At 40.9% G+C, this 18,857-nt stretch overlaps 1 protein-coding gene across 10 annotated transcripts in view; it reads left to right on the forward strand.

Moving 5' to 3' along the window:
* Positions 1 to 18,857, forward strand: part of LOC306884472 (transcription factor SOX-6-like) — a 157,786-nt gene that overhangs the window by 115,972 nt on the left and 22,957 nt on the right. For all 10 annotated transcript variants that reach the window (XM_079440360.1, XM_079440356.1, XM_079440361.1 and 7 more), the window contains 4 exons: positions 2,374 to 2,453; positions 13,467 to 13,616; positions 17,379 to 17,556; positions 18,187 to 18,374. In XM_079440360.1, the coding sequence (XP_079296486.1) occupies positions 2,374 to 2,453; positions 13,467 to 13,616; positions 17,379 to 17,556; positions 18,187 to 18,374 (596 nt within the window). The remainder of the gene's footprint in view (positions 1 to 2,373; positions 2,454 to 13,466; positions 13,617 to 17,378; positions 17,557 to 18,186; positions 18,375 to 18,857) is intronic.

Here is an 18,857-nt window from a genome sequence, read left to right on the forward strand (position 1 = left end):
GCAGAACTGCATTTCCAATTTGAAAGTATAATTAAAATTAAGTGAAATTCAAGGCAATATATATTCAAATGCAAATAACTGCATATAGATAGATAGATATTTTTTCTTTACAAAAAAAGAGCCTTCAGTCTTGGCCTGGAGGAAGGGTCGTGAGCATGATAGACACTGAGCCCTTTAACAAAACCATTGATTTCAAAGAGCCCCACTCGGCTTGAATATTCCACATGCTTGGCTCTTGGCATCAGGTGGAGTAGAAGTGAAGAGGTTGCAGAAGGAGCACTCCGCCAGCCTTTCCTTCCCACTCTCCTCCACCTTTTCATTAGCCTTGCAGCCCTCGCTTCTTATGGTGCACCGGCCCGCGTCAGCGGTAGTGGTGCCCTGTGCGAGACCCTTGGGTCCTTCCACTTAAAGAGGCCTTGTGCCAAGTTGGCAGTCCAAATTGGCCTCGATTTGCAGCATGATACCTGGCTGAAGCAGAATACTCTAGCAATGCCTTTTATGAGAGAAAGCACTTTAAGCATTATTTAGCAGCCCACCTAGCCCTTTTTAAAGAAAAGAAGACAGTGGAGTATTGTGATCAGAGCTTAGGAAGTTTGCCCCTTCCTGCTTGGTGTCTTTGCAAAGCTTGCTTTGATAAGGCACCGCTCTAATAAAGTGATGCTATCACAGGGGAATTACATGATGAAGTGGATGCTCTGGCTTGGGTTTTCTGGCCTGAAATGTGTAAGCCAACCAAATAGTTATTCAGCCATTGTTGATTACTCTGGCAGACCATGCTACATGGAAATAGTTTTTGTTTTAGTCATTGTTTTTGTTTTTTAATGAAAATATCCTTTAAAGTTAGTCAATATTTCAATCACGACTGTAGCATCTAAGTTTAATCGATTATTTATATATAAATATATATATATGTGTGTGTGTGTGTGTGTGTGTGTGAGATTAACACTGCCAATGGCACAATACTACTCAGCAATCTTCTCAGAATTCGCTGAATCAGATGTGAGGGAGCCTACTATTGGCCTCCAAGGTGGGCTGGTAATAAGCTTTTGGCCCTTGGCCTTAGCAGGCTTGGAGAAACAACCCTATTGGCCAGTGGTGTCACTGGAGCCTCACTGGCATCCACTGGCTGGAGACAGGCAGATTTGCCTTTTAAACTAGATTCACTTTCACAGACTGACATAGAAAATGCTGGCAGCCAACCCTATCTACTTGAGACACTGGCTGCCCACCCAGCCCCCAGACCATTAGCCTTGGCCTAGTGTTCTCGGCTGGCACCTGACCTGCCCATGGCTCACATAACATATCACCACAAGCACAGAACGAGAGAAAGAACCTTGGACGATAATAACCCCCTCTACGACTCTCATTGCACTAGTTGAAATCAGTTCAGTTGTGTTCTTTATTCACCTCTGCCACAGGCTGGGATTGAATTTCCTGGCCGCTTCACAATGTGCTGTGGTCAGTCAGATTGCAAAGTGAGTAAGAGGGGGGAAAAGGAGGAGGATATAAGTGTTTACCCCTATGCTTGTGGCTTAATAGCATATGTTTGTGAGAAGAAGTGACAGGCAGAAGTGGGGGCTGAAAGAGGGCCAATTCCCTTTCCATGGGCACGCTTCAGTCAAACCTCTGCTCTCTGAGCCAGAGACAGTGTTATATACACCGACCACAGCACAAAACACATCTCACACACTTAAACACACACTTTCAGAGGCACTCAATTATCTGTATAAGGTTTCCAGAGCTATATCTCCAGGGGGGTTTTGTTCAAACCTGTAGTTTTTTAATTGATTCCTATTGTGTTTTCCGTTTGCCTTATTGTATTGTTTGATTCTTTTGGATATGTTTGATCTTGTGATGAAAATGTATTTCAAGCTGCATTCAGATAGAAAGTTCTTGTTAAAACCTGCTGAAGTTGGCGTCTACACCGTTTATCTCTTTCACACACATATTTTACTGTGCCAGATCACATTGTAAAACACATAATGGCATGTAGAACAATAGTATGACTAGGCAAGCTTCTCACAGAACATGATAGAAATCGTAGTTACTTGCGAACAGTAACGTAAAATGGCATAAACTTGAACACAATACACAGCCAGATCAGAAAGGACTGTGCAAGTGTGGGCAAAGATAAAGAAGGGAGAAGGAAGAAAGCCCGAATGTGAGAGAAAGAGAGACGTCCCTGTGTAAATCCTGCTCTGCTCTGGCCAGCTGACTCTTTTGTGAGTGCAGATGTTTGGGCTGAGTGCCGAGGCTGGGTGCAGGCAGGCCCACAGGAACTGTGTTGGCACTTGTCTGGCCTGCCGTTGGGCCGCTCATTGTCTCAACCTGTGCGCATTGTTCACTATCTCCCCCTCCTCCTTTCTCCGACAGGTGATAACTACCCGGTGCAGTTCATTCCATCCACAATGGCAGCTGCTGCCGCGTCAGGACTCAACCCTCTCCAGCTCCAGGTATGTACAGTCACAAAAGAATTTACGGGCAGCGGGCCAAGCCCTCAGCACCGTGTGAGCAAACCAGCTGTATGCTAAATAACAAGTTAGAGCTAAATCACTCACACACCGGTCCACCGCTACAAGCTTAACACCTTCCATCTGCAATATAGCCCGTTTTTACAGCACAGGCTTGACGCCTGTGCATGGGAACCGGTTGTTGCGTCGTTGAAGGGTATTTCAGAGGCCCCTCGTGCCGTAATTGCTTTCTCTTTCTGAGTAACTTTGTGGTAACGTTGTGTATCATAATGATGGAAGAGCTTCCAAGACCCTCCGGGCTGCCTTGGGAGCATTTCTCAGATGCTATCTCCATGTGCTTAAATATCGATTGACTTCTTAATTACAGTTTATCTCATCATGCTTGCCATTTTAATTGTTTCTTTTAATCCAGATTTTGGCCTTGTTTACTTTCACAAAGAGCATGTTCGTCTTTCCTCTTTACTCAGAGAAATTATTTGTTAGACTTGTGCTTTGAAACTTTAAATGCACCTAAGTTCCTCTAAGTTCTTTGAGCAAAGACAGAAGGATCAAATGAACGAGAGCAGAAGGCGATGGAGCTCGCAGCCACATAGCGGATTCATTTATTCCTTTTTTCTCACTTTTTTATTCATAGACATTTGTTGTTTTGTCAACAACAGTGGTAAGCGGTTGATAGCAATTAGACATTAAGCTCTCTGATAGCTGGGAATGTTACAAAACAAAGCTGAGAGCGGAGGGAGGAGGACATGCGGGGGAGAGAGGATAGGAGAGCGTTTCGTACCTTTTCTTCTTGCTGATACATGTGCACAATTTGTCCTTCGGAGCTTATCGCTCTCAGCATTAATGAGCCTTGGCAAGTTGGAACAATGCTTGCAGCTGGAGCTGGAAAGGCCTTTGCTATAGCATGCGACTTTGGGGAGAACAATTATCTGTGTTGAAGGTGTGGAATGCATCTATTCATGTTAAAGAGCGTGTGTAGAATATGCATGCACTTGTAAGAACGAGCTAAACAGGGAGCGAGCTCGTGATGCAAAAAGGGATTGAAAAACATTTGTATCCATACGCGCAAGCACGTCTTCCCTCCTCCCTTAGGAGTAAGCTGCGGTGGTGTAACCAGGGCCCGTCCAGTCTATTAATAGCGTTTCTGATGGGTCAGCTCGAGTCTGGGATAGTCATATATCAGGAGGCACCGAGACCTCTCAGCCATTCATTGTGATAATAGATTTAACCCTGGGAATGGGCTGAGAGCAAGCCTCCGAGTCCATGACTTGGCTGACCTTTGGAAAATACAGTAAACACAAATGAGTTGCATTCCCATTAATTGAAGTTTGTCTGTCTGCTGCGGATTTAGCCGAGCAGATTGATATTTACTCTCCGTACCCTTCAGTCTAAGAAAGCCCGGCTAGTCAAACATACCCTTTCCGCTGCAACTGAGCTGCTATCATAATGCGGAAGATGATTAAAAATTATCAGGACGGAGATAGAGCAGATGAATCTCGCTCGCGTTTTGTCTGTCTGGCTAAAACAGAGAAGTTTCACGCAAAAGTTCACTCTGAGGACAAAAGTGCAGGCAAAACATTCTTTTGAAAGAAAATGACGAGGTTGTAATTAAGTGAGAAAGGGAGATGCGGACCGATTTGTACAGTAGCTAGCACGTGCTAGCATGCAGTCGGGGCCGCTTTTGTCTCTCTTCCTTTTTTGAACAGAAATAACAAGCTTTGAATTCCTGTCTTAAATCAAAGGAAGCGGATCTTTCTAAATATATCAGATAAATGAGGGCCAGTGCTGGGTCAGTGTTAATGAGAGGTATGTATGGATTTGTCTGCTGTGTCTGGGTGATTATCTGTAATGGCAGTATCACTGAGCTCTTGCCGCTTATGCATCACTGATCTGCTCGGTGGGAGTGACCTCACCTATGAGATCCCCACTTCCTGTGCCAGTGGACCCACCCACCCCGTGCCACTGGCTGGGTGCATCTGTCTAATTAGAATATCTTCACTTGTCAGCAGTTCTGGCAAGGTATCATTTTCCCTAATTTGCTCAGTTTAGACTGGGGAAATATATGAACCTTAAAAAATGCTCTGATTGGAAAGGAATTAATTCCCACAATGCTGTGCTCGGTCATGCAGGAAGAGGGACGGCCGCTCTGCCAGTCTTAATGTTGCCGGTGTTACCGCTCACAATTTTACCGTGTCATAACAGTAAGTGGGTTGGCTGTGGAATGTCTCTCTCTCTCTTTCTGTCTCTGTCCTGTCTCTTCCCCGTCACCCAGGCCCATCCGCAGGCTAACAAAAGGCCTCAGGTCCCGGGGAGTGGAAATGAAAGCGGCCAGGCGATCTGAGGGCGTAATTTGCTTGTCAATACATTTCCCTCGACCGGCTTGTCACCGCATGTCCCAACGCAGCGAGTAATTTCGCTCAATGCGTCCCTGACAGATTGGTCCTCGTCTGCAAGTCACCAGAGAAAAGCCGCTCAAACTATTCCCCAGACCGCGTGCCTCTCTTCATTAAGACCCTCTCAGGGTTCAGGATGAGCTGGGCACGGCCTCCAAACAATGGCTCCATCCCCCGGCGTTGCTTCCCTATTAGAAGTGACACCTCTCACCTCCAGGCGGAAATTGTGTCGGATTGTAGCCGTATGGCCAGACAGTCTAAAAGGAATTATCCTAATTCTACAAAAGAATTCGATTTTATTTTTTGTCTGCTTGAATTGGCATTTAATTTGCCAGCGTACAAGATCACCTTACATCAATTGCTTAGAGGAAAACAATTTCCTTAAAGCCATTCTGTCCTTGATATATTGTTTTGCCAAGAGCTCTATATAAATCTCAAGTCAACTTGTGAGAGGCCTGTTTTTTATCATTGGAAGCAGTCTTTTGGGTTTAAGAAGTCCTAAAATAAAGCATCATGGGATAAAGCTGAACATCTGGGTCTTCCCTGTGGCATATAATAGAGGGAGAGAACACAAATAGGACCTGCTGGTCTCTGTCCTGCTCTCTCTTTTACTGTTTTTTTTTTACTCCTTTCTTTATTTCCTAATTTTTTCACTTATTCTTCAATCTCACTTTATCTCTTTCTTTTAACTGAACAACTCTGTCACAGTTTTAAACTTCATGCAAAATTAATTTACTGTGTTTATATATAACCTTCTTTATTAATTTATAAATGTTTAATTTAATAATTAAAAAAATAATAAAGTAATTTCTTGTTTCTATTTATATAAATCAAAAGGGTCAAAATAAGGGTCAAAATTTATATAAATGTGTTTAATGCACATTTTAGGTGTTACAGTAGGTGTGTTATCAAGGTTTTGCTAATATCAAGTTTTTATTCATTTTAATTATATCACCTGATGCTACAATTTTAAGTAACATCTATTAAATGGTTCTGGGGTCTCAGAGACCCCAAACAGAACATGAGGGTTACATTTATATAGCATTTCTCAAGTTAAAGGTGCTTTATTTCATGCTATTATTACTGCTAACACACTTAAGCTTCTCCAAAACTTCTGCTGGGGATGAGGAAAGAGAGGAAATACTGTGTTATCTTTTGTTTGGATGCTCATGTCTCTGCATTCCGGATGTGTGGAGGGAGCAGGGCTTTCTGCCACAGCTAACAAGTGGAACACTTTTGACTATGAGCTGCAGAAATGAGAGCGAACAGCTGCTGGTGTGATTGAGGAGGAGAGAAGGAAGGAGAGGGGAAAGGAGTGGTGCGTGCTGTGCGAGACAGACTCCGGAGAGATAGCCAGAAGACGAGAGGCGGTATGAGCACAGGGCAGAGCCTCTAATGGGAGGGATAGGTGGACATCTGGATGGATGGAATCGTGAAACAGAGAGGCAAGTAAACAGATAGCAAGAGATGCGGACCATGTAGCTTAGAATGACCACCTGGGTTGATAACAGCACAGGGTTATTAGCGTAGGCTTGTATAGCAGAAATGCGTAGGATACATCCTACCCTTCAAGTTAGTGAAGCTATGTAGGGAAATAGAAGGAAAAAATGAGGTGGATGGGTTGAGATGGGGGAAGGGACAAATGAGCGAGGGAGCAGGTTGGGCGCCAGCAGATGGGACAGATGTCTGGCCATACTGGAAAGCATTGGCGCAGCACACTAGCGCACCCCTGCTTCCCTTTCTGACATCTGGGCCAGCCTGGGTCAGCCCGCCTGCCTTGGGCAATGAGCCTGGACAAGCCTTGTGGCAAACGGGCGCGGGCGCCCCAATGCTACTGAAATGGCAGAGTCGGCCATGTGGCAGTAACGCAGTCCTCTCCCCATGCTACCACTCAGCTGTGCCCATACAGAGAGCTGAGGAGGATGCACAAACACAAGAGCCTTAGTGTATGCAATTTAGTGTGTATAGTGTGCTTATGTGTTGACGTATGATAATGTATCAGTGGGGTTTTTTGGGCCTCATGGGCACGTTTCAGTGAGCTCAGACTGGGGCCTGTGCGGATAAGTTGGAGAGACAGTCATGCACCATTATAGCTAGAAGCACTAAAATTGGCTAAATCTGCCACTGTATTACACAACATCTGCCAGAGAGCAGTCGGCCCCTCGCTTTAAGAACAAACAAGAGACTCAAGTTGTTTTTTTTCTCACATGATGCCTATTTGCCCGTCATATGTGCTCAAATCTAGTGTTTCATGAGCCATTTCAGTTTGTGGTCTCATTCCAGAGAAAAATTCAGAAAATATACACACTGTGAGCACTGTGAACCATAAAGGTGAAGTTTATTACCATTGAAAAAGCAAACAGACCCCAAACCTTTTTGTTTATTTTTAAAGAAATTGATACTTTTATTGAGCACGTTCATATTAAACTGCTCAAAAGTGGCAGTAACTTCCTTTTCAAAAGAATCCTGAAAAAAGCGCATCATGGTTTCTGTGAAACAACGCAACATTGACGTAAATAAGAAATGTTTCCTGAGCACCAGATCTCCAAACATTTTTTTAACTTTGTGTATAGGATAATTGAGTATTGAAAAAGTTGTGATTGGATACAATCCAGGTCAGACTCGGACTCCCAGCTCTGATTATAACATCCATTTTTACAGTGTAAAACGCTGTGTCGCTGAATGCTGTTTGACTGAAAAAAAGCATAACCTTCCTTAACCGTGCCTTTTTAATTTATAAACAGTTTATCCTGAGCGTTTACATACCTTTACACAGAGGTGGAGCACTGAATTGGCTCTCCGAGACACTTGAATGCAAAGTATCCCTGAGTGCTGATGCATCCAACAGCGTGGTTTGAAAGTTTTGGGTAATCTGGATGATCTGCAAATACTGTTGTTGCAGGCAGAATTGCTGGGCCCTCTCATTTAACCTCTTCTACCTCCAGAGAGGTTGCTTTTAATCATCAGAGGCTAACCGCCTGACCTTGGGCCGGACCCCACTCATTTGGGATCCACGGACTGTGAGATGGGCTTGGCTCATGTGTGCAAGAGAGGGAGGCGGGAGACATTAGTCTGGTATGCGTGTGTGTGCGTGTATCGCTCGAAGTATGAGGACTGCGGGCGAGCGAATTGAAAAGCCCCATTTCTCGAGCCCCTCTCTCTCTAAGTAAGCTGTATAGCAGCGAGTCATTTAATGCTCAAGTGGACAAAGGTATTACCTGAGTCACTGGGGTGGATCAGGCCTTTTCTCTGCAGGCCTTTCTGAAACCACATGCTGAGAGCAGCTCAACATCTCTGCCTCTCTTTTTCTTTAGCTCGCTTTCGGCCTCTCTCTTTCTCTCCAGCACCACTAGTGTTCTGTCTCCATCAGCTTCCATTTCCTCAGAGCCAGCAGCTTCAGTACACACTGTAATAGCTCTCCACTGTGTCAGATTGCTGCTTATACACCACTTGTATGTCTGTTGGTGTTACAGCACATGTGTGTTTTGAGTGTGTGTGTGTTGAGTTAGGTAGCAGTTGAGGCACTCATCTTTTGTTCCTCTTTTAAAGTATCAAAACCAGTAACCAATAATTACTTTACATTATATTTGATGGATGTACGGAAAATGTTATATAAAGATTTTATATTTATTATTTATATTTTTAATATTAATTACTATTTATATTTATCATTTATATATTTTATATTTATTATTCATATTTTAGAGGTTTTATATATGTATTTATATATGATTTTTAAGTTTATATTTAATTTTTTCACAGTACTGAGTAAAGGTCTCAAAAACATTTATGTGTGCCAGTAGAAAGTATCAATTTGAGATGCCCAAACATTCTTTTTTGCAAATATTGTTATAATTGAGAGAGCTTTGTGTATGAACAAAAACTTCTACAACAGATGGTATGGCCCAAATGCACATGAAATATTGATTAGAGTTGAAATGCTTGTTTTATATGAGTATTCCTGAGAAGACAATGCTCATGAAAATCCTTGTGAATATGTTATCTTTCACTGCTTATTTGTGAAACAGAAAAAGTAGAAGCTTAAATATTATAGCTAGATTTAAAGCATTAATAGACAATTGTTAACTCAGATTGAAGAATGATAAGATTGACCATGCTCAGTCTTTTAGTTTTGTGGGGCAGGGGGCATGGAGCCAGCTTGTCCCGGCTGCCCCACTCCCTATTCAGCCATTGACTTTCAGCATGACCCTCATTAGCGTTGGCCCTGTCTGCTGTGGAGACCCTGCAGTATGGCTTGAGGAGAGGCAGAGGAGGCCCAGTGGAGCCCTGCATTGCATGCCCTTCAGACAGACTCCCACCACATCAGCACATCTCTCTCTGTCTCCTTTTGTCTATTTTCACACCTTTCAGCATCAAAACACATGACCTTAGTACACAAGCCGCACTGTGCACAGCTCGATGTGACACATTTGCAAGCATCCTCTCCTTTCCTGCCCTTGGCAATAAGAAGCTTGCTATGTGTCACACTTCTCCATTAGTATTTATTGTTGTGTCTTTCTAGCGGTCCGCTTTACTCGTAACCCTGTGGCTTTGACCCGTTAATCAGGCCTCACAAAAGGCAGTCTCACTGGCTTTAATTTGAAGCAAAAGCCAATTACGCTCTTTTTCCGGAAGAATAAAGTTCTTCCCACGCAAGGTCAGAGTCCCTCTGCCCATCCACATCAGCAGCAGCAGCGCTATTAACAAACATCTGTCCAGCAGACTGGGCCAAGGGCTTCCTTCTTGTTCGCAAGCACACAAACTCACACATACGTTCACTTACTACCTATAGAGAAAAAAAGAATAGCAATTGTGTTTTTTGCTTTGCGAGACAAAGGCTTTCTGTTTACCAGGCTGCGAGCTGCACTATCACTGTGTGAACCTAATCAGCCTGCCATTTCCGCTATCCGTGTGCCGGCGCTTGCCCCAGGTCTCCCGCAGAAGAATGACCCTTTTGTGCGGCACTAATGTGCAAGCGTTTAACTTTGGTACCGGAGAGCATTTTAGTGTTTATATCTCCTGATACATGTAGACACAAAGCGCTTTGTCTGGGCTCAGGTTTTTCTATGTGAGTGGCTGAGGTGGGGCAGGCCACAAATGCTGGTGCCACTTTTTCCATTTCAGACAAATGGAGTCCTTATGTAACCCAGTAAGGAAAGGAAATGAGAGCAGAGAGAGGGCAAACACGTTCGGGTACATACGCATAAAAAAAAAAACTATTGCTTTTTTTGGGTTGAAAATACAACGACTGAGGCTGTAAAAACATATGAATAATAGCACTGGGCCGCTATTTTTAGGGGAGACCTGAAAAAAATTGGCTTAAATGTTGGCATTGTAGTTTTGGGTTTGGCTTATGTATGTAAAATCATAAAGTGAGCAAAATATACTACCGCTCCGTCTGATTCATTAAAGGGTGATATTTTTCACTGATACTTATGACAGAATTATTTTCTGAACTCTTTCATACTACCATGGGACATTGGGCTGTATTTTTACTGACTATTCTTTAGGGCTGTAATCAACCAAAGAAAATCTTGGTCGACTGAAGTCCTGAAACTTTCGACTAAAAATCGACTAAAAATGACGTTGTGGAGAAAAAAAAAAAACATACGTTACATTAATTAGATACGCACTGTGCTCAGTACTTGGTAGCCTTGTTGTCTGCCTAAATTAATTATAAATAAACATAAAAAACTAATAGGCTATTTGCAGTATATTAAATCGTTTTTGACCTAATTATTTTGCACTGAAATGAGTCTGACACACGAGTCTGTCGTCTCTGACAGCGGTGCATCACGTGCACCTGCGCAATATCATAGCCTGTGATTTCTGAAAACAGTACCATGTTGTCAACTAGTGATATCACAAGAACTTTTGAGGAATGTGCAACATAATTTAGAAAATTATTTTTGTCATATGTTATAAGTATAACTGTCAGACACTATAGCTCGCACAGAGCGAGGCTGAAGATAAGAGCTCAGCTTCGCGGCTGACACGAATAGACTTAAAGCTTTTACTCTTAATAAACACAAAAGGCGCGTCCACTTTAATAAAAAAAGAATATTTATTAAACAAACAAGAGCAGAAACCAAATAAAGTGCATAACTGAAAAATAAAGCATCTTAGGCTCAAAACTAACACAAACAGTGGGCACAGCGCAATTGCGCAATATTGTGAGAACTGAGAACTGATCGCGCGCTGTGTGAGAACTGAGAAAGTGGAGCACTTCTATCAGAGTGATTCCGCCTATCGCGCCTTCACTAACTTTAAGTTAATCAACAACGAATTGTGACTCCTGGGAAAAACGGGATGTCTGGTCACCCTATCCCTATAACCATTCAGTTGCTGAGGCCATTGTTTCAGATCGCTAGTTTGCGTTTTGGTAGCGTATCCGCCCACTGCGGCTGCCATACTGTGAGATATACAAACGCCCCTCATCTGATTGCGATCCAGTGACAGGGACGCACATTTTAAAAGACAAGACAGTCAACTTAGCCTATAGGATGTATTTTGAATGTCCGGTAGTCCTCAAATAACATTTTAGTCCCGTCTCGTCTCGTTAACGAAGACGCGCATACATTTCGTCATAGTTTTTATCATCAGATATTAATTTTATCTCGTCAACTTCTCGTCTTAGTCACAGAAAAAAGGTTCGTTAACGAATATTTTTCGTCGTCCTCTTCGTTAACGAAATTAACACTGGTTCTTTGGAAGGAGACAGCTTCTTGTTTTATTGACACTAGCTTATTATTAAATAAATAATATTCAGCATCAAACCTTCTAAAGCCTACTTATCTGTCTCTCTTCTCCAGTGGGTTGGGCTAATCCAAAAAAAGTGTAAACAATGGGGGTGTTCTGAAAACAGACTGTTACCTGTGAAACAGGGGTGCTCTGAAACACCCCCATTAGCAATTAGTGCTTTCCACCTGATGAAATGAGCGCGGCCAAACTGATGAAATGAGCGCGGCAAAAAATCGACCAATCAGATTTTTGGTCGAACCAGACCGTATCGACCAATTAATCGACTAATCGACTGGGACGTTACAGCCCTACTATTCTTCTATTTTCACTGAGTATATACATAAAAAAAAAAAAATATATATATATATATATATCTGATGTTACTTCAATCACCATCAAAATAAAAAGTGGAGCTGTGTGTAATGCACATGAAATCCTAACACAGCTAGAACAGTGTAATTTTAGTATTATTTAATATTTACATAGCATTATCAGGTTTTTTTTATATTTTGTGTTAGCTTTAATTTGTACAAATTTTGTCATTTTGTGGTTTTGTCATTTTTAGTTTTTATTTCCAGTTAGTAAATATAGAGCTTTAACTTAACCATATTTCAAATAGTTGCAAAGGCAGCATTTATAATTTAATTTAAGTTTTTTTGTTTGAATATTTATGTTTTATTTCCGCTTTATTCGAATAACCCTGTCCTTGAATACACTTTAAATAGTCGTTCAGTTCATGTTAGATTATACAGATCTCTACTGTCTCCAATCTCTGTTTCAAGTCTTTGTTTCATGCACTTTCAAATGTTTTCAGAGCTGATTTTAGCCAATTTTAACATTTATGTCCCGTGGCCTGGTGTGATTCCTCTTATTTAATGTAAGAGACAAAAGACAATATAAGCATTTATCTGCTTGCTAATCAATATTTGCCTGAGGGAAAGCAGCCATGCATACATCTGTCTTCTCACTAGAGCGCTGAAAGGAAGTGTGATTGTTTTAAGCGTCTGTGAATAATACAACGCGCTAAAACAAATGTCGATATACAGTGTTGTACAATTTGACATTCTAACCCAGAATTTTCTATTTAATTGTTCCTTTTGATCTAACACTGCTTTTGCAATTGTTACCTTTTATTTTTTATTTTGTCTGCATGGTGTGTGGGTATTAGCAATCTGTTGAAATAAAAATAATTCTCAATAGGTTATGACAGTCAGTCAGTCTCAGAGCTGAAATCTAAACCTCTCCCCCACACTTTCTCCACTCAGTTCTGATAAGTGATTGACACGCAGCACTTCAGCATGCTGAATGCGTACCACTGGAAGGTTGCTGATGTTAGCGAGCGTGTTGACCGTGAGCCAGAGAAAATAATGTGAATTCTCTTTGTCAGGCTTCCTGTCTTAATGAATGTCTTTGATAGAGTACGTAATTGAAGCTCAACTACCTTCAGTTTGTGTAACTTTGGGGGAACATGCATTGCGCCATTGAAGGGGGAAGTTCAGGTGTCTGCGTAGCGACAGGAAAAGGTGCCAATTAAAGTCAAAGGGGCTTACTAGAGGGAGCGAGGGGAAGGAAATCAGATCTCAGAAGCAGCTAGGCTTCAGTCTGCAAATTTTGCGTGATGAGTGGAAAGATGAGTGGCTCCAAGTCTCTTGTATGCGTGCCATTGCTGTGTGGTTTTTTGGGGCTGCTGTCTCTCCCTGGATCCAGGCTTTGATACACAGTTAGACCTTTGATGGAGCTTCTATGCCGGGATGGAAAGGGAAAAAGCAATGCGAGGGAGAGAAGAAAAGAGAGAATAAAGGCTTTGAATGGTGTCTGGCTTTGGATGTTAACGCCTTGTGGGTTGTCTCCCTCCTTACAGCAACTCTACGCCGCCCAGCTGGCCAGCATGCAGGTCTCTCCAGGAGCCAAGATGCCTCCGCTGCCCCAGCCCCCCAATTCTACTGGGCCGATCTCCCCGTCTGGCTTGAAGAATGAAAAGAGGGCCTCAACCCCCCTGGCTCAAGTCAAGGTACGATCCCGGCCCGGTCTGGTGCGACTGGAGTGGTACTTGACCTAGTCTTCTCCACTTCCTTGTTCACTAAATCAGCTGTGGTAGGTAGCAGCAGCAAGCGCCCGCCGCCGGTTCTCCTCTCGCTCCGAGCCCATCAATCTGTGCTGCTTTTACAAGGCACCCGCTCTCTCAAGCAGAACTCTGTGGACAGGGTTGCTATGGCTCTCCCTTCTCCTGGAGAGCAATTTTTGGAACACATGGTTTCTCATGACAGAGACTGGCCCACGTTTTCCCGCGCGTTACATTTAACTTGGACCAGACTAAGGCAATGACATCAGAGGCACATAATATAAATATATTGATGAGGCTACAATGATGTGATGACTGTCTTTTGTTTCTTTTATAAGATCAACACTCGCAGCATATAGCACTTTTCCATCAGTCTTCACTGATATACATCATCGTTTTGCTTTTTTGTGCTGCGGCTGTAACCTAAAACTCTTGCACATTTGGAAAAGTTTAGTTTAATATCACAATAGAACGGGGGTAAATCATTGAGGCGAACAGTAGTGTGTGCGTAGCGCCCCTAATCCTCTTCAGTCGCTCAGCTAAGCTGCTCCTCCAGGGCTTTTGGAGCTCTGCCCTTGGAGAGAGCCGCCACATATCAACATCTCAGAGCATACGGTAAGATCATTGGCAATTACGCTGAGCCAAAATTCAGAGTCGGACGGGCATTTTTAGGCACTCTACTTCAGTTTATGTAGCCAACATGTGTTGTATGAGAAACACTGTTAATATTGATCAAAGATATTACGTGATTTTTGCCCCGTTAACTCCATATGTAGATACACTGTGCTTAATTAGCTAGCAGTCTGTTTGGTTGTCTAGTTGAAGCGTAATTGAACAACAAACTGTCATTGGCAGTCAGATTTGTAAAGAGCTGGGGGCAGTCTCTGTATGTGGCCCATCTGTTTGGACAGTACAACACTGCCAGTGAAATCTTTTTCGGTAACACTTTAGAATACTGTTTCTTACTTACTGCATAACTAATAAGGAATTACTGAAGAACTAAAAGGTAATGATTCATTAACACTTAGCGCACTACTGTTAACTACTAAGGAAGATGTGTTAACTAATCAGTATGTAATACAATTTTATGATTGTGTTAAGTAACAGTTAGCTAAACAATAACTAATGTATTCTGTCACACCTCCTGAAGAACTACTATTAATTATCTACTAGTTAAGGTTCAATAAAAATAATTATGAAGTAACTACTAATGAACAGTCATACACAATTACATTGAGTTGTGACCCTTTCATATAAATGTTATTAGCAGTAGTAGCAGTATGAAAATGCAATATTAATAAATGCAATAAATTTTACAGAGGTTTTGCCTGTATAGTGAATTGTTTTGAGTTTGTTTTGTAAGAAATCAGCATCCGATAGGAACCCCACCACCTCTCCAGTGCCATGCAATAACTTACCGTAGTTTTTATATTTTATATAAAGTACTGTATGTGTGCCTCCTCAGCATATACCATATTACTATTAATTCAATTTCTGTATGTAAGGCAAGGACTGAGGGAGAGTGAAAATACAGGTAACCCTTTAGTAATTAATAAAGGATTATTAGATAATTCCGCAAGAATTACTTAGAACCTGAAACAGTATTCTAAAGTGAAAACATAGGGAGCCCATTAGTAATTAATAAATAATTATCAAATAATTATGCAGGACTTATTTTGAACCTGCAAGAGTAGGCCTATTCTAAAGTGAAAATATAGCGAAACCTCTAGTAATTAATAAGGAATTAATTACTTATACGGGAGCTGGGCTCAGGGAAACTGCCGTTAACTAGGCATTAACACAACACAAAAACTACCTAAGACTAAAAAACAAATATGACCCAACAGCTTCATCCCAGTGTTTCTGAAAATAAATAAATAAATTAATTGATTAATTAACAAACCACCATTTTACAGAGTGTACTGTATCTGTAGTAAGTTGGATAGTTATGGCAAGACAGTTGAGTTGCGGTTCCTTTCCGAAGCAGATTTCCTACAGAACAAGGAAATTATTTACCATACAGGCAAAAACATAAGGGGTGAGAACCAGAAAGGCTTAAGTGGCATTTCACTAACTTTACAGGAGGGCCAAAACAAAAACTTACCATAGGTTGATCTGACTTTGTGCACTGATTTCAATCGTTTATAATAAAAATTTGTATACTCATGGATGACAGTATACTTTTGCCAGTGTGTGTATATATATTAAATATATCCATTTCACCCAAAATGTCACTTACGCCCTTCTGGTTCTCACCCCTCGTTATGTACAATTATAGTAATGAGTTCTTTTGGGTGTGCAGCAAACAAAATGCATATTTCATTTCCATTATAGGCTAATAATAGTAGTAGTGGACTGTAACAAAGTTGGTACTATAGTGTCCTTTTACTCAAGTATTTTTAAAAATTAATAGGCCTACTTATAATTTTACTGGAGTAATATTTTATTGGGTATCTGTACTTTTGCTCAAGTACTTGATTTGTTTATTATAGTGACTATTTGCGTATATTTGTTCATTAGTAGTTACTTCATAATTATTTTTATTGAACCTTAACTAGTAGATAATTAATAGTAGTTCTTCAGGAGGTGTGACAGAATACATTAGTTATTGTTTAGCTAACTGTTACTTAACACAATCATAAAATTGTATTACATACTGATTAGTTAACACATCTTCCTTAGTAGTTAACAGTAGTGCGCTAAGTGTTAATGAATCATTCATTACCTGTTAGTTCTTCAATAATTCCTTATTAGTTATGCAGTAAGTCAGAAACAGTATTCTAAAGTGTTACCTCTTTTTCTAGTCTACACGAGATGCTTTAACATGATGAGATGCGTTTTTAAAGTTCTGGATTGATGATGCAGTTTTGACACAAATTTTACATTGTTTTACTCATCAAGCTCTCTACTTTGGGCTGGGTAAGATTTTTAATTTTTTTTGGAAGAAGTCTCTTTTTATACAAAATACAGTAAAACAGTGATTTTGTGAAATAGTAATACAATTGAAATGTAATACAAATTAATTTTAATCTATTTTAAAATTAAATGTATTCCTGTGAATTCAGCAGAAATTGCTGCTGTCTTCGGTGTCATGTGATCCTTCAGAAATTAATTTAATATGCTGGTTTGGTGCTCAAGAAACATTTCTTCTTATTATCAATGTTTAAAACAGTTAAATATTTTTGTGGAAACCATGATACTTTTTTAAGGATTCATTCAAAAATACATACTGTTACTTTTGATCAATTTGATCCATCCTTGGTGAATAAAATTATTTCAAAACGATAAAATAATTTTTTTTTTAAATTTCCCAAAGGGACCACATTTGGTCACCACACAAAGACATTAGAACACACACACTTAATTGTAATACGACAGCAACAAGCTCTCTGGTCTGATTGCATTTGTTAGAAACAGGATGTATTAGCTGTTAACCGTTTCTCTCGGGCATGAGAGCAGGTGAGAAGATAAAGATGTGTGCTCAGACAGAGAGGGTTTTAATTAACCCGAACAAAGCCTGGCTCTCACTGCACGGAGGAGCTACAGCATGGCACAGAGCCTGGCTATGAATACAGAACCCATGTCTTGGAGGAGTCGGACTAATTAGTCTGCAGTAATAGCCTCTGGTGCATTGTCTTTTATGTAAGGTGGAAAGCATCTCTCTATAGGGCATCCCTGTTTTAACAGAAGCTTTGTGTCTTTTATGTACAGGAGGAGGGAACACAGCCTCTCAACCTCTCCGCCCGGCCCAAGACAGCTGAGTCCATCAAATCCCCCACATCCCCGACACAGATATTCTTCCCAGGCAACAAGAGCAGCCCGAACAGCCTGTCCAAGAGCGGAGGCATCCCTAGCCCCATCGGAGGAATGGGCCGTGGCTCGTCTCTGGGTAAAACTGCAGATTTTGTCTGCTTTTAGAGTTCTGAGTTGTGAAATCTTTTATAATTATTAACATCCTCACCGCTGAGAGACTAATTGTATATTTCTGATTCTTTGTAGTTTAGAATTAGAGAGTGAACTTGACACACTCCCAACTCATAATCTCTTTTAGACCCCACCATTTTAACACAGTAAAGAGTAACGGATGGCGTTGCTGGATATTTGTTTTCAAAGCTTGTAGTTCATCTCTCATATTAAGATTTTTTTTTTTTTTTGGAAGCTGCTACTAACAGTTACTAAAAACAGTCTTTCATTAAAACGACACTGTGTTGCTGAGCAGTGCTCATTTCCCTCCTCCTCTTGGAGTTGGGCTTTGAACACAGGCTTGGTGTTTGTTTTTCTACTATTTCCGAGATTTAACTGCCATCCCGCCTCACCTCACTTTGATCCACTAATTACAGAAAAGCGGCACACACTGAGATTGCTCCCTTAGTTTCCTGCTCCCCCCACACATGGAGTCGGCCACAGTTACCGTGCACACATGCAGACTGTATTCACAAGACCTCCTATATTGTGTTTCACAATATGGCCCTAAGCATATGTGTATTTGTATGTGAACACTAGTGATTTGTCTCTTCAGACATTCTGTCCAGCCTGAACTCAACAGCGCTGTTTGGAGATCAGGATGCAGTGATGAAGGCCATCCAGGAAGCGAGAAAGATGAGGGAGCAGATTCAGAGAGAGCAGCTTCAGCATCATCAGCAGGGAATGGAGGCCAAGCTGTCCGCCCTCACCAGCATGGGGCTGAACAACTGCAGGGTGGATAAGGTGAGTGTGTTTGACTCCTGTAAAAAGTGTTGGGGTACTACAGGGAAATTGGATTTTGGAATCAGGTGCTCAAATCGGGCTATAACTTTTTTCTTTCATTAAAAAATTATTAAAATTGTATTTAATTTTAGTTTTAAATTTATTTTTTTTAAGAGTCTTGCAGTTTTTTTTTAAGTTTTCTTGTCAAACCTTTCAGATATAGAAATACAAAATATATATAAATATATATGTGTGTATATATATATATATATATATATATATATACATATACATATACTGTATACACACACACACACGCACAAAAATTATAAAATATAATCCCAAAATATAATAAAATATCATTGTGCAAAGAAATCCTTGCCAAAAATGCACAAAATTAGTACACTGTATAAATAAATAAATTAAAAGCAATTAGAAAATGTAATTTACAAGTTTGACAACTTAACTAGTCGATTATAGTCATTAATAGATCATTTGATTTTC

Source organism: Barbus barbus, assembly GCF_936440315.1.
Source record: "Barbus barbus genome assembly, chromosome: 1".
Taxonomy (NCBI): Eukaryota; Metazoa; Chordata; class Actinopteri; order Cypriniformes; family Cyprinidae; genus Barbus; species Barbus barbus.